This window comes from Pleurodeles waltl, chromosome 7, assembly GCF_031143425.1.
Source record: "Pleurodeles waltl isolate 20211129_DDA chromosome 7, aPleWal1.hap1.20221129, whole genome shotgun sequence".
NCBI lineage: Eukaryota > Metazoa > Chordata > Amphibia > Caudata > Salamandridae > Pleurodeles > Pleurodeles waltl.
The window spans coordinates 1,301,945,781-1,301,970,752 of record NC_090446.1 but is presented as its reverse complement, the minus strand read 5'-3'; the positions used below and the strand labels follow the sequence as shown (position 1 = coordinate 1,301,970,752).

The 24,972-nt window shown below is 42.8% G+C and overlaps 1 protein-coding gene across 1 annotated transcript in view; it reads right to left on the bottom strand.

Annotated features, from left to right (window-relative positions):
• Positions 1-12,248: 12,248 nt before the first annotated feature.
• The window catches only part of LOC138246214 (sacsin-like), a 104,011-nt gene continuing 91,287 nt past the window's right edge, over positions 12,249-24,972 (bottom strand). Inside the window, exon 8 of the mRNA XM_069200601.1 lies at positions 12,249-24,693. Within this exon, the coding sequence (XP_069056702.1) occupies positions 13,739-24,693 (10,955 nt within the window). The 3' untranslated portion in view covers positions 12,249-13,738. The remainder of the gene's footprint in view (positions 24,694-24,972) is intronic.

The following is a 24,972-nucleotide window of genomic DNA, read 5'->3' as shown; positions in this document are numbered from 1 at the left end:
TGCGGATAGAGCTATGACTCTTTAAAATCGTCTTGCTTTAGACATTATTTTAGCAAAGGATGGCAGAGTCTGTAAATGATTAACTCTAGGCATTGTTGTTCGTATATTCCTAACAATAGTAAAGACATAAGAGACTTAGGGCCAGATGTACAATTGCACGTCGCAATCAGCGATTTTTGCTGTTTGCGATATGCAAAAAACACATTGCGATGCCCAATCCCCATTTTGCGAGTCGGTAACCTGGTTACCGATTTGCAAAACGGGACTGCGAGTCGCAATTAGGAAGGGGTGTTCCCCTTCCAAATTGCGAGTCGCAGCACAATGCTGTATTGTTTTGTGATCGCGAATGCGGTCGCAAAACAATCGCAGTTACCACCAGTGTCACACTGGTGGTAACCCATTCGCAAAAGGGAAGGGGTCTCCATGGGACCCCTTCCCCTTTGTGAATGGCATGAAAAAAAATAATTCTTGGATATTGGGGTTGTGGTTGATTTTTAATAGGGATTATATGTAAAGGGGAATCTTTATCCCATCCTACGTGGTTGCGATATAACTCGGGTGTCTGCGCCAATGCCCAATCAATGGCGTAGGATTCTGCGAGCTCCTCGGGAACAAGGGGCGAGACAGAAGGTTTGATAACATCTTCCCCATATGGGCAGGTACAGACAAATTCAGGAGGCCAATCCCTTTCGGCCAGTAAAATATCATATATAGTTACGACGTGGTCCCAAAAGATTGCGTCAATTGTGCGTTCAATGTCTCCTTCTAACTGTAACGTTACTTTATACACCCTATAAGGCGTGGAGACACGCATGTCCACAGTTTGTTCTTGTAGGAAGTCATCAGTTGCTTTCACCTCCAGATGCTCTAGAAGATGCTCTAGAAGATTACGGCGAACTATTGTGACCTTTGCCGCGCTGTCTAATAGTGCTAATGCCCACTTCTTGTTCTTCAATATAGCCCTCTTCTTGAGTGGCATGTCGGACTGCAACTGCTGCCACTTTTTTCTTTTTCAATTGTGGTTTTTGTTGGGTTAGTTTCTCCTCTTTTTTAAAAGAAACTTGTGTTGAGCGTTCTGATTCCTGTCTCGGTTACACATACTTAGTTCTTCACTCTGACCGCCCAACTCACTCACTGCGTTTTTCCGGTGAGTCCTGAAAGGAACGAGATTGGCGTATATCAGTATATTGATGTCTGTCAGGCGTTTTTATATTATCTCTATTTCTGAGATTATATCTATTCTGTAGGGTCTCCGTATGCGGAGATTCTCCCCTTTCTTTTTTAGGTGCTTGTTGTTTTTTATTCCAGTGTTTCTTAGTACCTTCAGGAGCTTGCTTGGTAGAATCTTTATTAGATTTACTCTGGAATTGTGGTTTTGTAGGTCTGGCCCCCAGACTATCTCGACCAATACTAGAGTAGGTCTCCGCGATAATCTTTGGCAGCTCACGTTCTTGATCCTGTGGAGGAACATACCGGAGCCGCATGTGCACCGCTACTGCTTCCCCTTTAAGGTTACTTAATATAAATGAGGATACCGTGGCAAAGTTGCACATTAGTTGCATCCCCAAGTCCAGGGCCGGGACAGCCCCGTATTCATCTTGAATTTGTTTCGACACTTCTGGTAAGTTGGCAAGTGTCAGTGTACCATGTGCGTAGGTAGGAGAGTGGTAAATACCGTGCCCCAGGTATTCCAGTTATCTATAGTGGGAATCATCCCAAATGGCAAGCACAAAAGTAATTTTCTATGTTTATCCTGATGTCCCATATGGGGAAAAACTGCTTCCAGTGCATTTATTTTTTGAGCTAACCAAAACGGAATTTCTTCTCGTTTGGCGGTTACCTTACCCATGATTGAATGTACAGTCGCTGGATTAATGCCTGGTGTTACTGCATGCGGTTGCACTGGTGCAGCACGTGCTGGGTTTGTATTTAATGTTTGCGTTACAAACTGTACTAATCATCTGTATATTGCCGTTAGATCAGCATATAAGCAGTGGACTTCAGCTACCGTTAAGTTCGCTGCAGGAGGTTGAGGTGTGTAAGTGGCCAATAAAGGCCAGGTAGGACCATCATTACTTAGAGGACCTAACCTAACATGTAAAATTGTGTGGGGTAGGGCGCCATCAAGCCAATTATTATGTTCTTGATAAGATAGAGATATTTACAGATATGCATATGCTCTGTATTATGCAGGTACATTTGCAGGTGTATAGTGATGAAATGTATTTGTGTTCCCATCAACTGCTGGAAATGTGGCCCAAGAATAAAAAAGTTCTGTTCTATAGGCTGGGTGAGCCTCAACAACAAATGTGACTGGACCCCCCTGGGCCGTTAGGCCATGTGCCAGTAAGTGTGCAGTAAGGGGTTGTCGCATATTGACTGCAATTGCTACTTGTTGTGGATTCGCCATAATGAATGGTAAATTTTGTTCAGAGATAAGCACACCAAATGGGGATTATCCTTTTAGAGTTCAAGCTTGAACAACCTACAGCATTAGTTTACATTAGTCTCACATATACAGGGACAAGCAGAGGCAGTATATGTTTCAAAAAGGTTTTAATGAAGCAACTTCTTCTTAGATAATAAGCATGTACTGCAATAACCAGGATGATGAAGCATTACAGGATTAAAATTGTGACAAGAAGAGTGAAGCATAAAAATAACGCTACCATTTTGTCACTAGAGTCATTAAAATAATTCCTACCTAGGCTATATTAGAGCACACCATGTTAAGCTCTAGTTCTGCCCTTCAGGTTCCCCTGGGAAGACATCATCCCTCGTACCTGAACAAGAGGCCTGAAGTCTGCATAAGAAGCTGTGGTGAAGCGTTCAGCAATCAGCGTACAGTCGTAGTCATCTGGCTGGAATCTCCTTCTAACGTATATGGGACAGTGAAGTATTTTTATTATAAAACAGCTGATGTTCTAAGAAAATATCCCTGCGTAAGGATGTGTATGTGTCTATGAATACCAGAGACAAAGCGTAACCACATTTACCGACAACCTATCTTACTGCACCCTTGAGAAGGGCGCAGAGTGAAAGAAATGTCTTGTTTAAGAACGCAGTGCTGGCCTAGGCAAAGAACAGCTAGATAGAGAGAAATAAAACAAGACCGCAAATGTGGCTATTGTTAAAATAATAAATGAAGCTGAATAAAATATATCTAGGTTAAAGTGCACAGTGGCAGGCCTAGTGTGCTACAATAACGTGCATGGAGCTATAACTAAAATGGCTCCACAACACTGTTAGGCTGGGGATTCAGTGCAACTGAACCATGTCTACCTTCGATTGGAAAGAGGGGTTCCATCTCTGGCCCCTCCAGGTCATGCAATGTCTACAGACAACTCAGTCCCTAATAGAGACTTGTCCACTGGGCTGGACAGGACTCGATTGAAGTATCTCAGCTGCGGGCTGCCTACAGAGCACCACGTGTGTCCTTGAAGTGCTGTCCCATCCAGAGGTAAACTGACCCCTGCTCATGGCCAACTGAGTAAATAACGTTTTGTATCTCTATCAGCTCTAGTTGGGCTAACAACAAGGCTGTTATTTGGTACCCAAAAAGAAGAGTGAGAGCATGACCGACTTTAGCTCTGATGGCGCCCGGGGCGACAATCTTTTTTTGGTTCCTCCTTGGATTCCCTCACTACCACCTGGCAAAAGGGCCCCTCATCTCTCCTCTCTCACATGCATTTCATTTGTTTTAAAGCGCTGGTAAAGCCTGGCTTTCCTAATCCACTCAGCTAGCCACATGAAATACGGAACTATTCTTTGCAGCAGGCATCTTAACCCACTATGCTACTTTACGGCGAGTCAAAACTGCTGCTAGACAAAACTCGATCTCTCTTTCTAGCAGGACCATTAATCACAAGAGTTATCTTGACATTTGTATTGCTACCTGAATGCTGGAGGTGCTTTTATAAATAGCAAGTTATTGCTAAACACAGCACCCCCTTCACCCCAAGGTCAGTGCAGCTGCACACGGGGCGCACCACCCTAAAGCTGTCCCTGCGTGAGAAGGATAGAGGGATAGACAACCAGAACTATAAAAGGCTTTTACACCAGAGTGATTCCAAGGCAGCATTTCCTCATTGTAATGGAGGTGTGGCCACGTGCACATGACTGAACATCTTAGCCATAGTGCACAAGCCGTATTGCAGATGCCGGAAACAGGGGGAACAGTCTTTTGAAGAGAACAGTGTATGAACATCCTATAGGAAGCAAGAATGTCAATTCACCAAAATGCCAGGAGTAGAGTAAATGACATCACACACACCTTTTGACCTTTACTTCCACTCACACACACACGCTTACACATTCACTTACATTCATCCAAACACACACTTTCTTACATAAGCACACTCTCACCTGCAAGAACGCACACAACATACATTTAAACAGTGGTGACTGGTGTTCATTGGCAAAAGGGGCATTGCCCTGCCACCCCTCCCCCAGGAAGAGACAAAAACAGGGATATGAACACAGAACAGCTGAAAAGAAATTACTGCTCTGAGACAGTGCTGAATCTCCTGAGTTAACTTTAGTAAACTTTGCAAATGTCCTACTGCGCAAGTGCCCGCGGGCAAGGATTTTTTTTACCTGCAGGCACAAGCTACAGCAGTGACATCAACTGAGAGGGAGTATTGATTTAAAATTCCATGAATCCGTTTGCTTTTGGGGAGCATAAACAGTGGCCCTGGAAGAAGTTAGCAAAGCTCCATTCACTTCAATGGCTGGGGGTGAGGACAAGAGGAAGTGGGTGCCAACCATTTGTTAGTTATCACAGAGGGGCAGCCTTAAGGAAGGGTGCAGGGGGCTGCTCTCATTGCAGTAACACGTGTTTAGTAATGCATTTGGATTCACTTTGAAAAAAACGTTATGGAGCAGAGCAACACAGAGTGCTCCTTATCTTAACCATAAAGGCCCAAGAGTTTAAAGTAACCAACTGCAGACAACAATTGCGCATCTAGCGGACTAAGAGATGAGTGTGCAGTTAAGCTTCTGCCTGCATTTGGGGCATCGTCAGCCTCTCTCCCCACTTTAGTTACAGTGGGGTGAGGCCTCTTCTGCCTGCAAGTTGGCAGACAAAGACTCATAATTAACTTGTGAGGTGAGTGAATGAAAGGAAGAATGGGTGGATGAATGGATGAAATGGTGGATGGGTAGATGTGTGGATGAATGAGTGAAAAGATGAACATAAGAATGGAAGAGTGAAAAGCAGGGAGGGTACATGAGTGAAAGAGTGGATGGATGGATGGGCTGATGGATGATGAAGAAAGGATGGATGGTAGAATGAGTGAAAGGATGAGTGGAAGGGTAAATGGATGGATGGAGTGAAAGTATGGATGGATGAGCAAAAGAATTGAAGAGTGAAAGGATGGATGCAAAAATGGATGAGCAAAACAATGGACGGATGAATTAAAGGCAGGGTAGATGGATGTCTGGATGAAAGGATGGATGGATGAGTGAAAGCGTGAATTGGTGGATAGATGAATAGATGGGTGAGTGAGGAAAAGAATGGATAGCTGAGTGAAAGGGTAAGGGGATGAAGGGATGGATGAGACGAAGGGTGGATAGATAGGTGTAAGGATGGATGGCTGAGTGGAAAGGTTGATAGCTGGAAGAGCCAAAGAGAGGATGATGGATGGATGGAGTGAAAGGGTGAATAAATGGAGCAAAAGGGTGCAGTGGATGAGCGACAGGATGATATATTGATGTATGAATGGATGGATGAAAGGGGGATTGATAAGTGAAAGGATGGATGATTGAGTGGATGGATTGGTTTGGTGGATAGGTGCCCCTGGACCAGTGGTAGCTTTCCTTGATGGGCTCCACAGCTACACTACACCCTCCTTGTTTTGTGGTCCCTTTTTATCATATCAAGAGTGAATAGTTATTCACTCTTGATATGACTAAAATAACATGCAGACCCACTTCGGGTCCAACAACAAACTGAGGTAGTTAGTGACATTGCTTGATGGCTGACACAGGTGTATGAAGGTGCCAGCACCAGTCATCAGAGATACTATTCAGAGCTGTGAAATCCCAGCACTGTGCGCATGTCTGTGTGACTATGGGGGTCATTCCAACCCTGGCGGATGGCCACGGAAGCACCGCCAACAGGCTGGCGGTGCTTCAATTGGGATTCCGACCGCGGCTGTAAAGCCGCAGTCACCCAGCCGGGTCCGGCGGTTTCCCGCCGGATTTCCCCTGGCTGGGAGAATCCTCCATGGCGGTGCTGCAAGCAGCGTCGCCTTGGGGATTCCGACCCCCTTCCCGCCAGCCTGTTTCTGGCGGTGAAGCTGGCGGTTTTCAACGCCAGGAACAGGATGGCGGGAACGGGTGTCGTGGGGCCCCTGGGGGCCCCTGCACTGCCCATGCCACTGGCATAGGCAGTGCAGGGGCCCCCTAACAGGGCCCCACAATGATTTTCACTGTCTGCATAGCAGACAGTGAAAATCGCGACGGGTGCAACTGCACCCGTCGCACCCCTGCAACACCGCCGGCTCCATTCGGAGCCGGCTTCTGTGTTGCAGGGCCTTTCCCGCTGGGCCGGCGGGCGCTCCCTTGGCGGGCGCCCGCCGGCCCAGCGGGAAAGTAGGAATGGCCTCTGCGGTCTTTTGACCGCGGAGCGGTCATTTGACGGGGTAAGTTTGGCGGGCGGCGACCGCCAAACTTGGAATGACCCCCTATGTGTGTGAGTTAAAGTGAGAGAGAGAGTCAGTGAAGGAGCGAGACAGAGTAAGTGAGTGACAGTAAGGACCATTGTGAGAATTAATGTGAGCGACTGAGGGAGAATGACAGTGACTGTAACTCAGTGTTACGGTGTGTGACACTGAGTCACAATAAGACACAGTAATTCAGAATGAGTGAGAGTGGGCCAGATTAGAATGAGTAAGACTGCATGAATTAGTGACACCAGGTGAGACTGAGTGAGTCAGAGTGAGTCAGTAAACTTAGTGCAAGTAAAAGCTCTTTGGAATACGAGCCAAAGATTACGCCCCACCAATTTCAAAGGTCACCAGCCGCCACTGCATTTAAAAACATTTTTTACATAAATCAGTTGCCAAATAGGGTCATATTCCAACTAGTGATAACATTCACTAGTAGTGAAATCAAAAAAGATGACTGAAAAAAGGAATGCGGGGTCCCAACTCACATCCATAAGGACAAGCTGCCCTTCTATGCCTTGCACTGATTTTACCACCTCTGAGGCGAGGTTAAAAAGGCATGGTCAGAGGTCATAAGGGGCAATCCAGGGGTCACAGCTGCAACCCTTGGCGACCATGGCGTCCATGATTGGAAGTGAGTCCTTGGGAAGGAGCCAGCGTGTTCCCAGGGACCGAACAGTCATATACCTGCAGACAATTGCAGTCGCACACTGTTTCCTCCTCAGTGCTGCCTTCCTTTTGGCAGTTTCAAGCTGCGAGTCTGCTATTAAATGCTGCCATATCCCTAGTGCCATCAGGAGCTCTTGCCTTCACGATGGAGGGCACATTTTGCTTGTGTTATGGTGCATTGTCCTTTTCTACAACAGACGCACCCAATTGGTAGTGTGTCCGGTGCAGAGAGGGATAGTGTGCCATTTTACTTCACAGGGCTCCTGATTCTTAAAAGGTGATGATTCAGTTGTTTTACTGGTTTATAATGTGGTACTAATCAGGTGCAGTGATTCCTCAATTCTTTAATATGGCCCTCTTTCTAAAAAGTGCTGCATTTTGTGGTTTTAGTGGTTTTGATTCTGCTTTTAATTAGGTGCAATGATTCCTCCCATGTGCCTTCTTTAATTTGTTGATAGTGTCATGTTATGCAAAATAAATGATCAGTATGTGAGAAAAACATTTCTAAGTATATGCGTGGATTTTCAATAAATAGGGGAGACTTTTTATCCTTATTTGACAATGTTTCTAATATCCTTTCAAATTGGTTTCTAAGTGTACTTTGATATATTTTTGTTGCCCCTAAAGTTTTTCTTTGTTCCAATATCCAGCTCTAGTTTTCTCGTCTTTGACTTTACTATACCTGACCCAGGGTGCTTTAGGTGTCCTGTACATTTCTTCTAAGAATGTGTAGATGAAGGATAAAAAAAAACTTGGGTTTGTCAGCACTCTATTTCTGGTTCAAAAGAAGAACAAAAAATTTTGTCCGGTTATAAATTTAAAGTTGTTCAACAAGTTTGTAGTGTACCATCACTTCAAGATGGAAACTATTCTCCATCTTAGGGACTCGTTATTAGAAAACAATTGGATGGTTCGTTTAGACCTCCAAGATGCATATCTCTCCATTCCAATTCATCAGTCCTTCAGGAAATTTCTTCAATTTCAATGGAAGGACCAATTCTTCTGCTTCAAATGCCTCCCCTTCGGTCTTTCTTCATCCCCATGGTGTTTTACCAAGGTGTTAAAACCAGTGATGACACACATGAGAGCTCAAGATGTCAGGATCATGGTTTATTTAGACGATGTTCTTATTTTACACCAGGACAGATCCATTCTGACACCTCATTTGGAGAAATTTGTTTCTCTCCTTCAAAGTCTAGGTTTTCTCATCAACAGAGAAAAATCCAATCTCATTCCGTCTCGTCAGATGGAGTTTCTAGGTTTTATCATAGATTCCGTCAAGGCTCCCCTTCATCTTCCATCTCAAAAGATTTCCCATATAAAGAAAGAAATAGTATTGGTTTTGAACAAGTCACAACTTACAATCAAGGGATTAGGTTGTATAATCGGTCTTCTTGCCTCGTCTATTCAGGCTATATTTCCAGGACCCTTTCATTATCAGGTGCTCCAGAGATTGAAAATTCGGCACCTTCACAAAGGTTTCGGGTACAAGGACTTGCTGTCGCTAGACCACGATTCTCGTGTCGAACTCAAACGGTGGCTTGATCATCTAGACGCCTGGAATGGCCAAGCAATTTTCTCTACAGCACCAGATCTTGTCTTAGAATCCGATGCAAGTCGGACTGGTTTGGGGCGCAAGATGTGCTCAGTTCTTGACTGGGGGTCTATGGTCAAGAATGGAGTTGTCACTGCATATAAATTGTTTAGAGATTCTTGCAGGTTCCTTTGCGATCCAAACATTTGCCAAAGACAAAGTAAGTTGTTCTATTCTCCTCCCGATGGACAATCTGTCGGCGGTCCGATACATAAATCATCTAGGAGGTATTTGGTCAAAACCTCTGGCCAAGTTAGCAAAGAGTCTGTGGGAATTTCGTCTTCAAAATCAAATTTCTCTGCAACCGGAATATCTTCCGGGAAACATGAATACGATCGCAGATTGGTGTTCCAGATATCTTCAGGATTCCAGCGATTGGCAGTTTCATCCTTTGGTTTTCAAAAAACATTTTTCCAGATTTGGTCCTTTCTCGATCGACTTCTTTGCCTCTCGTTTGAATTCTCAGCTCCCTCACTTCTACAGTTGGCGACCAGATCCTCAGGCGTTGGCTTTCAACGCTTTTCAACAGGACTGCTCCAATCAAACAAACTACGGTTTTCCTCCTTTCATTATGATCTCCAGAGTTTTGGCACACATTCGCTGCCAATCCACCAGGATCTTATTAATCACTCCCTTTTGGCAGAGCCAACCTTGGTTCCCTTCAGCTCTGGAATTGCTAATAGACTTCCCTGTCCTCCTTCCACTCTTCCCCTCTCTTTTGTTGAATCCAATGGGCAACCTCATGAGTTAATACTCAACCATTCCCCTCAACTAGTGGCATGGAAGGTTTTGGGTCTTCCTGGAGAACCCCACGAATTTCACAGGAAGCTGCTAGGTTCATCCGCCAGGCCTGGGCTCCCGGAACAACCAAGGCGTATAAGTCAGCCTGGTCAGCTTGGCATAACTGGTGTCTGGTCAGGGGTGCCAATCCCTTTTCAGCGGATGTAGTTCTCATCGTTAATTTTTTTGCCTCCCTCTCAGCTCGGGTAGAGCGTATAGGACGGTTAATATGTACAGGTCCGCGATTTCTGCTGAACATGTTCGAATCAACAATAAACCAATCAGTGAATATCCTCTAATTTGCCCGCTTTTAAAGGGAGTACGTTTTGCTAAACCTCCTTTACCTAAGTATAACGCTATGTGGGATGTCAATGTGATTTTGCAATTTCTATTATCTCAACAACCTAATTCTCTCTTATCCCTCAAATTCCTTTCTTCTAAAACTTACTATTCTCCTTTGTTTAGTTTCTCTAAAACGTATTTCTGATGTTAGAGCTTTAGATGTGACTTCTGTACAGTATACTGCTGCAGGTGTTTTCTTTCAGGTACGAAGAAGAACAAAGACTAACCTAATGTCAGTATTTTATCCGTATTTTCCTGATCATGCTGAATTATGTGTGGGAAGTTGTTTGAGAGAGTATATATCAAGAACAAACAATTTGAGAAGGCCTTCTGAAACTCAACTCCTCGTCTACTTTAGGTCCCCTCACAATCCTGTCTCGTCCACTACTTTAGCCCGTTGGGTAAAATGGATTATGAACCTTGCAGGTATGGACATTTCTGTCTTTGGGGCTCATTCCACCAGAGGAGCTATGGCATCCAAGGCCTTTTGGGCAGGCTTGAGTTTAGTTGACATTCTCAAATCGGCAAATTGGTCAAATGTTTCAATTTTTAGAACGTTCTATTGTAAACCTGTGTCTCATGTGGCCAGTTCTGCAATTTCTATGCTTATAACTAGCATAATAGGAGCCTCTGTGTTTTGTAATAAAATTGAGATTTTCTTAGCTTTAGTGAAAGAAAGTCTTGATTTTATTAAAGACACGGAGGCGAGTATTATCCCGCCACTTTTCTTTCTTGTTTTAACCCTCCCTTTTTTTTATCAGGTTCATCTACCTCTACTAACCAGACGTCTTAGAAGTTTTCCTCGTCTACAGTGTGACGCTCCGCCTGGTCTACCAACAAATGTACATAAGTGGTCCTTATTTCAAGGTTTCCAGCATTCTATGCTTCATCCGGACTTTGATGAAAAGACTTTCTGTGTCATTTATCGTTTGGAAGCCTTTTTCTCGTTTCTATTGGCATGCATTATTTTACTTTTGATTTTTCCTTTATTCAGAGTTGATTAACTGCTCTGCAAGAAAAGAGGACTTGTTGCTCTTAGTCAAGACGTTTATACCTACATGTTATCCTGATTGGTTACTTCTTTGTGACATGTATTTTGTAGTCTTCACAGCTAGGTTTGCTGGGAGTTGTAGTTTTTTCTTGGCTGCTGTTTGAATTAAAGCAAGAGAACATAGCATAATACTCGCCTCCGTGTCTTTAATAAAATCAAGACTTTCTTTCACTAAAGCTAAGAAAATCTCAATTTCGGCGGACGGGATATCTGTCACCGTTTTTACAGAGTAAGCCATCCGCCAAATTCTAAATCAGGCTCTTAGTGCCTTTTCTAGATCCTGGCAGACTGTACTTGATTCTGCCATGTAAGGTAAGGTATGTACTCCCTGCCCTGGCAGACTACACTACACCATGTTTAGAGATCTCCATTTTCAAGGCAGAGATCTTTGTGCCTTCAGATCAGCCACCGCCAGGACGGCTCCACTGACGTCACTGTAGGTTTGGAGGTTCCATGCACCAGTACAGAAAAAGTTTTTGTTTTATAAACCGAATCTTCCAAAGTGTGAGTTTGTTTTTGTAAACCATAAAACAATTGCCTCTGACACAATGGGAGTGTTTTTTCCCAGTGTGTGAGATTAATTTCTGTGTTTTCCTGTTGTAGGCTGCCAGGCATTCACTGTCATTGTCAAACAGGAAAAAAGAAAATGCCAGAATGTCCGTCCTAAATAGATGTCAGTGGGACTTGTGGTTGAAGGTTTCTGCCCGAGCCTTCTAGCGGGGCGGCCTCATAAGCAGAAACACTGTAAACAGAGTGGGAAACCACAACTTTGACTGACAGGGTACACCACCACGTTTTAGATTAGTACCCTGTTCACTAAACTCTAAATAACCCCCTTAGATCTCGTTTATTTACTAATTTCCATGCTTTCACCAACAACACCTCCTCTCGCTTTCAATCCTGTGGGACACACACACACACACGCTCACTACCCCTTGCAATGCATTGAACCATGCAGGACACAAATAGGCCTCTTCAAAACCAAGGTTTTCTGGATTTAGGGCATACACAGTGTGTATTTCTTCTTCTGCCTAAGATCATGTAGTTTCCACCATGGCATCTGCTAATCTGAAGGATGACAAAGGGATGGAGATGAACACGTGCATGAAAGTTAAAAATTAAAGCCACAGACTTCATTTGCCTATAAATTAAAGAACCTGTGTTTATTTATTGAACACTATATATAAAGTCTGGTTTACAATAGTAGAACTAACTGTTATCATAAAACCACTGCTTTTTCACCAACATTCAAGAGCTAGAGCATGCCTGGTTTTGATCTACAGCCATTGTACTTCAAAACGTGGTCCTTTTCAAGTATAAAACACTTTTCAGGCTACACGTAATAACTAAAACATAGCTCCTTCGTTGACCTTGTCTCAGACTCTCTGTCCGATGCCCAAACTCTCAATCTGCTCTCAAGTTCCCATCAACAGGCCTGGGGTTTGGTCACTAACCATGAGTAGTCTGGTTACTGTAAACGAGCAATTGAGATATGATTAATTTCCTTACTACCCCTACCTGCGGGGAATTACTTTCATAGAAAGTAAAATTAATCAATTATTTTAACAAAAACAAGCATAATTCGGGAATTGGAGAATTTGGGACTATTATAGTAAGGACACAACTGCGCCATGATCGATGATGTGGTGAGACATTTGAGTTGTGTGTAGTGATAAACAGGCAGGGCACCTTGTTCTTTTCTCCTGCTATGACCCTGTATTATTCCTGAATATAAGGGCAGGAGAGCGTGCAAATTGTGTGCACTTTTCAAATTTTATAATTGAACACTTGTGCATGGGCCACTGTGACTTAATTCTGCTCCCATCCACTTGCTCCCTCCTCCCCTTCAAGTTACCTTCTTGTAACTTTCATTCAAAGTTTTTGTAAATAGTCTTACATGATCTTAAATTATCCTTTTTCATAATTTTCACAATGATGTCACTGGCAACATTACATTTTAGTGATAGTATCAGATTCTGCCCCTAAAGAAAGTGTACGAATCTCATGTAAAGACAGCTGGAAAAGAAAATAATTAGCACAGGACAATACACAAGCATAAGAGACAACAGTTGAGAAGGCTTTTGAAAACGCGTCTGGAATGGAATAGGTTATTTGTAAGATGCAAGAATGCAATCTCTCAGGCCCTCTTTACGAGTGGCCCGTTAAATTCCTGTATGTGTGGTAACTTCCTGTACATATAATTATGCATTTGGTGGACTTTATAGAGACACTACAAATACCAGGTAAAATAAATACCTCATCCCCTGGATAAATATCCGCGAGTCAATATTGCAGGTATTTATTGGGGGAAATGCCCGATAAATGTTGGGATACGCAGATTTTGTTGCAGTAATCACCTAACTCCACGTTATTCCCCAATTTTAGGAGAGAGACTCTTATTAGGTGTTATTAATTGCACCAGATAAATAATGTACCGCACAGTATTGTTTATTAGGTGCAATAAATATCGCCACTTATAATGAGGCCACTGAACCATAATTCAAGAGGTAGCAAGTTGAAGCAATGACAGAAGGCAGGTGTAACTGGTAGTCCATCTGTAGCTTTATCAGTGTCACGTGTTTTCTGCCCTTTAAGAAAAGGTGTAGCAACAGGGGGCACTCCTTGCTTAAGTTATCACTTTTGAATATATTCCTTAATGTTGTTAAGCACATCTTTGGCCAGTTGAAGCACTGCTTCCTCCTTGTCCATTGGAAAACTTTCATTGGGTATACAGGGCGATGGATGGTAATGTGGGTACTGTGTTTTCCTATTACCCACCCCGTGATTTTGTAGTTGACTGACTTTTGTACTTATGGCATTGAGGCTACTACTGAAAGCGGACACTTTGGCTGCCAAGTAGGTCATGGGGCAATCAAAATCAAAATGCCTTCCTAGCTTGTAATGAGCTGCAATAAGAGATTTCTCTATAGCTTGGTGGACCTTGTAGAACACCCATTCTGGACTACCTTGTCCAACATCATTGGCCACAGCTCTCAAGTCACATTCTGCTTGCCGAAGCCATCGCTTTGCTTCTTCTTGTCTTGGTGTCTCTTGGTGCCTTCTGCTGTGTTGCCTGTGGTACTTCCAGAAGTCATAATCACAGTTTGATCTGTTTGAAAAATTTTCACGGTAGCTACGATGTTGATGTGCTTGTCCGTCCCACTGGTGCCAGAAATGTGAAAAACCTCCAGATTGTTTGGACCAGTCATTTGAGTTCCCCTGGTTATTGTATGGTCTCCCTGTCTCCAGGTCTTTGATCCTCTGCTGGAGATACTTGCAGATTTCTGTTGCAAGCTTTTCTTGGCCTATGTTCTTATCTGGATGATACTTCAGATAAAGTCGTCTAAGAGCTTTCATTCTTTCCTCATTAGAGAGCTTCCAAATCTCACAAAGTCTATCATCGATTTCTTTTTTTATGTCTCCCAAAGACTTCTCAAACCATTTGTCTTGATTGTCTCTCAGTTCTTCGAGATTCTCCACCATAACCAGTTCTCTGCATTTGTTTTTGTTTATGACACTCCTTTTGAATTGATACAAATCAAAAATGGTTGCATCGATTATACGTTCTGGACCAAGACTGATTCGGAACATCTGTACTTCAGTCTGTCCACTGATCTTTGATTCCAGCTGTTCCTGAATGATAGCGTAGAGGTAGACATCTTCTCCGGAAGGATCCATGTAGCCAACGTAGTCCCCTACTTTGAAACTATTGAGAATGCTCATGTCCAGGCAGTCATGCCATTCACCTGGAACTGTCTCACCTGGAGGCGGGAAAGAAAATGCATCATCACATGTCAGGGCCTTCGTCCTTACATCATTCTCTCTCAGAATGTGGTTGATTTCCTCAGGTTGTCTGCATTCTAGCATTTCCATCAGAACATATATACATTTTTTCTGCAGTATATTCTTCAGAATCCCATTAATTTCTGTTGCCAGAGTACGCAATACTCTGACTCTTTTATGTGTTTCCTTTCTGTGTTTGATATAAACTTGACATGAATTATCACTGCCTTTCACGATGATGACTTGTCTGTGACTATTAGTGCCACACAGGGGCTGAGAATCATAAATGAGAATGGCCTCAAGCTTACAACAGCAAATAATTTTTAGTTTACCAAACACAACACTACACTCCTTGGCAGCGTCCTCATCTGACACATCCCCATTACTTTGCCACCTTAGAAGGCAGGCCAGGCCATCTTGAAACTGTTGGGAACTCAGGAGCATCTGTAAGTGGCCTTTAAACTGACAGTCATCCCCTAATTTGCAGAGTTCCAATGACTGGTCATGAATGCTTTCATTAACAATTTGAGAAAACAATTTTGGACGCATGTTCTCAGGTAAAATATCAATTACTTTTTCCAGGTGATATAGGTCTTTGATTTCCCTGCTTCCATCAAGAGATGCTAGGAATTTAAAAGTTGCATTCATTTTATTAATTGAATTCGTGGAAAAGCCCTTATTCAGAAGAACCAATGTATCAGACTCATACAGTTTCCCATCTGTGGCTAGAAGGTACAGTGGCCTTAGGTTTTCAAAACCTGTTGTTTTATCTTCACCAAGAAGTCTGAAGAATTCCTGGGTGGCCTTAAAGACCGCTCTTTTAAGATTGGGGTGCAGAGATTCTTTCTCTGAGCTCTCAGCATGGATTGCCGCAAGGGTCCTTGCATAGTGAAAAAGGGTGGCCTCAGGTTGTACGCCAATTTTCTGGAAAAGCATGCTATAGCATCCCAACAATGGAGGCAACTTGTAAAGATACGGCCGCAATTCCAAGGGAGCATTTAAAGAAAAAACCACCTGGTTGGGCTCTGCCAGAGCACCATCGTCCACTAGAATGCAGGATAGATCATTTAATAATGCAGTCTCAAAATCAAGGTGCTTTTGGAGAAATGTGTACATTGTTTGGAGGACCTGACTGCGGGTGTTCACCAGTTCTTTTGTGGAACATGGCGTTTTACAAACATTTTTTAAATTTTCCAGCACCAGATGAGTTGGTGGTTCACAGAGAACACCAAACCTTTCGAGTACCTTCATCTCTTTCTTTGAGAGACCACGCCTTGTTGACAGTATTGCCACAGATGTCCACAGCAGATCCATATCGTCATCCTGCTGAATGACTAGTGAATTACTAAGAGTAATTAGGTGTGTGTTCTGCGCATAAGGCAAATGTAGGCTCTGCAGTTCTCCTTTGATCTCCAGTGGGATCAAGAACTTGATGCAAGATATTTTGTTCACAAAGCTGTCTTGCAGCTCTGCCTCTTTCAGTGAGAGCAAATGGTGAAATAGAACTTTTATTTTAGGGGTAAGCTCTAGCACGGAGTTGCCACCTTTTGCTTCTCTTTCAATTTGGGTTGCAAACATTATAAAGTCTTCCTCTGATATCTCACATTTCATGCCAAGATCTATGAGTAAACTCTTTATCTCAAAGTACTCAAGTCCAAGGTTCCTGAGGAAATGCTCAGGGATGAACTTTGATTGAAGCCCTAAAGTTGAAAACCTGGGAACATCTTTGTCATAAAAGTAAGAGGCTTCCCGAAGCACCCCCTCAGAGTCGCGAATTAATTTGATGGGCTGCAAAGAGGCCACTATGGTATTTTTGTGCACAGGATACGACTGCCAATCATAACGTATTATGCACACAAGCAACTGCAGCGTTTTCAGGAGCTCTACTTCATTGAGTTGCGGAATCTGCGGAATCACAAATTTGGTGAAAAATGTCAAATCATCTATGATCTTGATGTTGAGATGTTCGGATAAAGCTGTGTTCATTGAGGAATTATTAAGAAAAACTGTCTTGGGGTCTAATTGGTAAAGTTCTTCAAATGCCTTGGAGTTCTCTGAAAGTTTGGTTTGAAGAATATACTTTGTATTATAAGAATTTAGGCAGACTCTGCCTTTTTGCATTGTCTCAAATAAGGGCACTGACTGTAATACATCCAGAAAGTCGTCTTTGTTCTTTACCCTAGATATTCCATCTATGAAAAATTTCAACAACCTCTCAATATCCCAGCGCTCTAGCCTGTTCCACTGCAGGTCAGTTCTGGCACTAAGCTTCTGTATAACTGAGTAACAGTCACTAGTCTGCATCACTAGTGATTTCAAGCAATACATTTGCATGTCTACTGGAATCATTGCAATGTTAAGTGCTATGAATCCCAATTTTGAAAGGCATTTGTCTACATCACTAGTAACACCATACAGGACATTACTGAGCTGTCCAAGAGGCACAAGGAATCGGTCATGGTGGTCTGCAGGAGCAAGGAATTGGTATTGGATATCATTATTTAATGACACTGGTAGAATTGCCCAGTCGGAGAAAAGGCTGATCAGTTCCTGAAACGTTTTACAAATTGCTTTTTGATCTCGAGTGTAGGTTTTGCATATTTCGCTTTCGAAGAACTCCCATAGTTTCTGAAGCCATTCCTTTATGTTGTGTGATAATTTTAGTAAATCTGTCATCTGATTCCCTGAAATTTGATAGCTGATCCCCAAATGCTCTTTAATGTAATCAGCTGATGCCTGGATGGTGAACTCTTTGAGGAAACCTGCGGTCTTGAGCACATCAGCATGCTCACTCATAATAACTTTATAGGTCGCAAAATTATGCTTCTGCTTTGGAAAAAGTGTATAATACCTGCTATAGTATTTGGGTTCATCCTTATTGAACTCTCTGAGGTTCCCATCCTCGGTCACTAAAAGAGGTACTCCGTTCAAATGAGCAACATTTGTTTTCCCATCTACATTCAAGCAATAGTTTAACAGTGAATAGCAATGCACTGTATTTTTTAGTAGTGTTTCACCCACAGGACATGGCAACTGGCGCCCCTCTGGGAGCAGCCTCTGTACCTTCAGGAAGTTGCAAACTGTTAGAGGACGTATGTCTAGAGCCTCTACGCCTGCATTTCTAAACTCTTCAAAGATTTTGCAAAGGCTGTCAAAGGGATTAACCAGTTTCATATTTATTGCTTGAAGTACCTCCACCACGTCCTCTGGTACTTTATTGATAGTAAAGTATGGCTCTTCGGTTACTGTTCCTTGACCAACCGCTGCCCAAGATACACAAACTTGCTTGCTGGTGTGAGTATGAACTCGTGTGGTCTCCATCTTAAATAGGGGAATGAGTGGAAACTGTTTTTCATGGACTGTGCAGTAAACATGCATTATCATTTTTTGCCAGAATGGAGGGATATCTTGAGACATAGTGGGGAAAAACCTCAAATATTTCGGGACAAGGACGTTTTCACATCCTGTAAAATGCAAAAATTTGAATGTTTCGTCTGTGCTCTGTGTCAGAATATCCCATATATGTTTCAGCATATCACCATACAGGGGTGCAAGAAGATGTGACAGAAGCAGCGAGTTCCAATCTGTTTTGGAGCTTCCTCCATCCTCTTTGCAGATATCCCTTCGGGCAGAATCCAAAATGAAATTTCCATTGATATGGACAGGAAGGCCAGTCTCAACTGGTAGGGGCAGGGCACAGAAAGCTCTACCTGGTACATGATGGTTAACACATGCTGCCACGGCACCATGTGGCAATCGGGCCCGTTTCAAACTCTTACATATTTTTTGCATATCAGCCTCTTTATCCTCGCCATACACTCCAATCTGCCTGGCTAGAATCCAGTTACTTGATGATGTAGAACTGCTGCATTTCACCTGCATTCCGTAAAACACCTGGTATGGCGTGTCCATCTCTAGGGGCACATCTACATTAGCATACAGGTGCAACTTTTCCTGGAAACTCTTCCGACTATTTGCACATCGATTGCTAAGCTTGGCTTCAACAGAGAGGATATTCTCCAGCTGGGGCCCTTCCAGTGAAATCCGAGAGAATGTTATGGTTTTTAAGTTGTTCAGAAATAACATCAAGTCGTCTGCATCCCTCTCAAGTGCTTCCCACAGTTCTTTGACATCATCACTAGAGACAGTTTGGTCAGAGATCTGAGATTTGGACACAGTGTCAGCTGTTCTCAGTGGCAAGCGGAAGAGAGTCCCTTGCTCCAGGTTAAACTGCTCAGGAAGGAACGTTGTGTACACATCTTTAAATGTCTCCTTAAATTCTTGGTTTACAGTGAACATCCCACCGGGGGAATTATCATCAGATGTTGGCAGGAAGAGAAGGTTTGGGTCAAAAACACACAACATGCTGTCTCCAGTGACAAAAGATGGACAGTCCGTCAAGTGGTAAACAGCATTAAACCCAAGTCCATATTTCCCTGTTTTGTCAAGTTTGTCTCCTTTGCTACCTTTGCCTAGTTGTTGTATCCCATCAATATCCTCATTGGTAAACAGTTTGTTGTTATAGATGCAAAGGGCTGGCCCTTGTAAAGGCTGCCACGTTTCCCCAAAGACACGTTTTTTTTGGTGTGTCCGGCTGTCCCACACAAAATGGAGCTCTGTGGCACCAGAGTCATCAGCATTCTGGATCAGCTCTTTCAGGATATCTTTTTTGGAGGAGTACTCGCTGATAATGTTTTTGATACGTCTTGTAAGATCCTCTTTGGCCCCAAAGTTTGACACCCAGTGGGATAGCTCACACACTTTTAGATTCTGTAGTGTTTTGTGAATCTTAGTTGGTACCCTGAATCTCACAGCCACAGGCCGAGGGATCATTTTATGGCAGAAGAGTGTGTTTTCATCACAAGGGAGCCATGGTGTGTCATTGAAATGGAGCTTGTCTGCAGGGTGTAACACACAGTGGTGATCTGGGAGGAAGACACCTTGAGACTCATATGGGCTAACAGCATCTTCATCAGCTGTTCCTTGTAAACCAGTATTTAGAATAGTCAAAGCTAATTTAAAATCTTTTTTTGGCAATGCCTTGCCATTATATGTTTTAGCCATGCCCTGAAGGACTCCTATGTAATCACTGTGGCCAAATGAGTCAGGAAGGCCCATACAGTCCCATAACTTATCAAACACTTGGTACTCTTTAGGCAGCTGATACAGGTAAGGTGCTGCATCGAATGATATGTTGCGTGCAACTAAATTTAAAGGCACACACTCATGACCAATGAGAACAAAGGGAAAGGTTTGAGCTCTGCTTCTAATTTCCTTCGCAATGTTAGGCTTTATCACTGTGTTCAAGAAGGTATAGCACTTTCTGAATATATGGCTAAGTTCTTGCTTTGTCAGTAGTTTAGTTTTCTTATGAGCTTTTTGTAGCTGCAACATCACTGTCTGAAATGATGGGCAGTGGTCCAGACCCAAAAACTCCATGGTATCTGAAGGTAAGCTAAAATCCTGTGTAAGATGCTCTTTGCTTAGAACAGATTCGCTCATATTTACCAGATTAAGATATTTGTAATGATAGATCTCAGTAGGGTTCTTAAGTACAATGTCAGTTTCTTGCTTATTGCTATTGTAAGGAAGAGCAGAAGGGAGAAATGAGATTTTCCTGAACATTGCTTGGTCTGTGTTGGTAAAGGGTAGTTCTACAAGGTCCCTTAGAAGCTCCAGAACACGGCTAATGCGAGTACATGCCTTTTGTCTGTCCATCTTCCACAATGCTGTGATAGTCAGAGCTCGCTCAGCCAGTTGCGTAATAGGGATAGTATCTTTTAACATCCCAAGATGTTCCAAGCGGGACAGCCGTTCAGAGTTCAGGTATGTTTCTGGTGTTCCTTGAGGAAAGCGTCGGTCTTGCTTATCAAACAGTGGTGCTACTTTACCATGTGGGTGCACTAGATTTGCAATGAGTTGTAAGGTTCCAGATGGGGTTGATGGTATACATGGTACAGACTTTAGCAGCTTGTCCACCTCCTTGTTGTTCATATCAATGGCATGAATCATGAGTGTATCCCTAGTTTCTGCTGCTAAGGAATTCAGGTTCTTGAATACAATTTCCCTATAAAATCTTTCCCAATTGTAAGTATTTTCAAGCAGGGCATTACCACAGCCACTTGTGTGGAAACCATCTTTCACCCACTGTGGCAGTAGGACAGCGACAAATGCCCCTGGGAGCATTTCAGAAAACACATTTGATGCCATTTCTCCAACATGCTGATTTTCCACAATATCAGAGCTTAAGAAGCATGCATGCTTAATTGAGCACCACTTCTGCCCATTACTAAACACTGAAAGAACCTCATCTTCTATGCCATAGGTCACTGCTCTGTAGAATGCTTTGAGAGCATCCATAAATACTGATTTAGTTCTTCTTATATCAGGCCAAAATGTGTGGTAGGTGTAGCCTTCCAAGTCACCATTTTGGCACATTGTTTGTAGACAGGCTAGAGCTCTTGCCCATGCAACCAGAACAGCATCACAAAGCAAAGATTTGTTCCAATCACCCTTTCCAGTCGCATCCCAGAGACTCTTCCTATTGGACATGACTGAGAAGGATCCATTAAGGTGAAATGGAAAACCAGAAAAAATGGGTAGAGGCAGAAAACAGAAGACTTGTCCATCAAAGTCTTCCACATCTGGTTTCCATTTCCCACTGCTCATATTTTTGATAAGTGGCAAGGCAAGCCCAGCTGCCGGGAGGGAAAACCTAGTTTTTTTATCTATATTCTCTTGGAAAATTTGAAATGATTTACCAATTCCAAGGCTGGAGTGCAGCAGATAATATTTTTCATCATTTGTTGCCTTTTGTGTACCTGTTACCTGGATGATTGTAAATCCATTGATATCTACAATGTTACTTCCTGATAGAACTGCTGAGACAGCCTCCTGTTTCATCTGCAGCAGGAAATCCCTAGAAACGCTAAACATCTGAACCTGCTCTCTACAGACCTTCAGCTGCAATTCCTGTTTATCAGGTGAGGACATATCCGGGGGAAGAAACCCCAGAGATACCGCCTGCACTCCTTTTAAGAAAACAATGAGATTTTGGGAAGATTCTAGAAAGATATCCACAAGTACTTTAATTTCTTGTTCTTCGAAGCTTTGATCACAAATCTTTGAACTTTTTGCATCTTCCTGTGTTCTGAAAGGCAAACGAATAAGTGTTCCATTGTAGTTGTGCGTTCCATTCAGATCACAGCCAAAAACATTTTCATATGGGCGAAACTGATCAGCAAATAATTGAAGTACTTGAGGGTGCTTCTGGAGGTTTAGTTTGATCCCAGGATTTGCTTCACTTTGAATGTGTTTCCTGAGATGATTAGCATTGGGGTCAAACATAAGTATACTGCTACCACTAAGGATAGATGGCACATCGGTTACACGATACACTGTATTGAATCCAAGACCAAATTTTCCAATCTTCTCAATTTGGAGCTCTTTAGTAGCTGCTCCAATACGTGTGATATTATGGAAGTCTTCATCAGTGAAATTGCTGTTATTGTAGGACCACAATGCAGGCCCATGACAGGAGGCCATTCCTGGGTCTATTAAACTGTTTTGAAATGAAAGGTTTTGTCTCAAATCCACTAAAAAGTTACAGATCGTGGCACCTGCATCATCAGCATTCTGTATCAACTCCTTGAAGAGATCAACTTCTTCACTGTATTCTCGGAGAATGTTCTTTATTCGGAGTGTAATGGGTTCTGATGGTCCCCAGGGTTCAAAATACTCAGGCTTTAGTATCTTGGTGCTGAGTAACGGGACTTTAAGAAAGGTGGCTGTGCTCAACGTGATATCTTCATGAACAATGTTGTAGTCAAGATCGTGTCCGAGGTCATTCAGGCATTCCTTTTGCATATCACAGAATAAGACAGTGGACAATGGTTTTAGGGTAAACACTCCTGCCCCTGACTGCACTGGAATAGGAAGGTCATCTGTACTGTGAATACCTCTTCTCTTCATCCAGTCCAAAATAGATATAGAAAACTTTAATTCAACATAGGTGCCACAACCAGCACTCCTGCTGTGTATATCCTTCAGGACTTTCTGGAGCATACTAGTGATCTCACCATCTGCCATGGTCTCACGAACCCCACACTGCAGGAACAGCCTTTTGTAGATTAGGAAATCATAGGGAACCTTCTTGATCTGGGAGCTCAGATCTAAGTCTTCTGGATAGGACAGAAGGATCTGGGACAGGTCAGAAAAGCCCTCACCATTCCATATCTTCATATTGTTTATCTTGTTGCAGAAGTGGCCTAGGTTGTCTTGCACATGCTTGTAAATATGGTGCAATTTCATGACCAATGAGCTGAAATCTTGTTTCAGATATCTAAGGCTAAGAGCTTTAAGGTTTTCTACAACTTTCTCAGGGGGTGGTGAGTCATTCAGGCCAAGACAGTTACTTGCTTGTTCATTGAACTCATCAGTGATGGGCATTGAGAACTCCACAAGAGGAGAGTGCTTTTTACTTCTTATGTCTATTGGTTTGCAAAATGTAGTCTGAGAATGTGAATCAATGCATGGTACCCATGCCAAGCTTTGCAAGGATTGCCTGTTCTTACTATTAAAACTAAATAATATCTGGGTATCATTGCAGACTTTGACCAGTGCTTTCGCTTTTCTCTCTAGAAACTGGAATTGTTTAATTCCTTGGTTTCTGCTCACATAATCTGCAATCTGTAAAAAGTCTCCCACTGATATATGGGTGATGGCATTCTTCAGCCCAAGAGTTCTCAGAGATTTCAATATTTGTGGTTCCTGAAAACAATTTGGTGGAAACATCTGAGGCTCAAACATTTCCTGAAATATTTTAATTTGGGGGTCAAAAAGAGAAGACGGTCTGACCATCTGTCCATTACAAGGTACGAAGTGCAGACTTTCACAATTTTTCCTGAGCTCATTATTCTGGCTAAATAATACATCACCACTTCTCAGAATCCACAGCATAATGCTTTCTGCTTTGTTTTGCTGATGGATATACTTCCCATTTTTGATTGCCAAAACTGACAAAGCAGCCACATCAGCTGCACTGAGGAATTGGACTTTCATCAGCAATAATAGCCTCCGATCTTGTTCATCTCTGCAGTCAAGCAGCATCTCTGGCAGCACCAGATCCCTGGGAATAGCTGGCACGGTGCATTTATCTACAGCTCGGGCATTAACAGCTGCAACTAGCTCTAACCCTTGGGATTGGAGGGAATTCATTTTGCAAAAGATTGGCAACTGAGACAAAACCTTGCACTCTTCTGTGCTGAAAAGAGTGCCCTGGGAGAGCAAGTGACTCAGCAGCTTTTTCTCTTCTGATGGCATTGCTAGCAACTTCCTTTTGACCATATCTACACCCAGATTTGAAAAGGTCCTTAGGATATTGTTTGATGTTGGTGGAAAGATATAATTTGAAAGATCTTTATGCCACACCTGTGAGTCCCACTGGAGTATCACTGTGCATCCAAGAGCCTCCAATATTCTGATACTATTTTCTGCTAGGCTATGTCCATCTTTGTTCTGGAAGAGAAGAGAGGATTTGTGTCTTATCCGTGCCAGCTGAAGCTGCTGGGCATCATTATCCATGGGGCATAAGGGCACCAGAGGATAGCCCTCAAAGGGTGATAAGACATCAACGTCTTGCTGAAGAAAGTTCCATAGCACATGTAACCATTCTCTAGGGGGCTCAAGGCAATGTCTCTGATGCCAGGTCACCTGTTCCACCGAACTCATCCAGCTTCTGGGTAAGGCCTTTAGAAGGTTCTTCATGATCACCCCTTTATCCAAGCATTCAACATTTGTGAATATTTCTACAGAAGAAAAACAAAACATATTGTGATTACTGAGTTAACTCTGGAATTAAAAGTAACATAAATAAAATCCAGAATTTTAGAGCAATGTCTAACAAAAATGAAAACACCTAGAATGTAAGTCAAAATTTGTGAAATCTACATTCTGCTGCCAGAAGTGGATAAAATACAGAATTCTGCACTTAAAGAAATTATGAACTTAGAAACTTTCTAGGGTCTTCTGATATGCAACTGTGAAGAAAGAGGAAAATACATTGTGCACTTTCTTTACACCAGTTC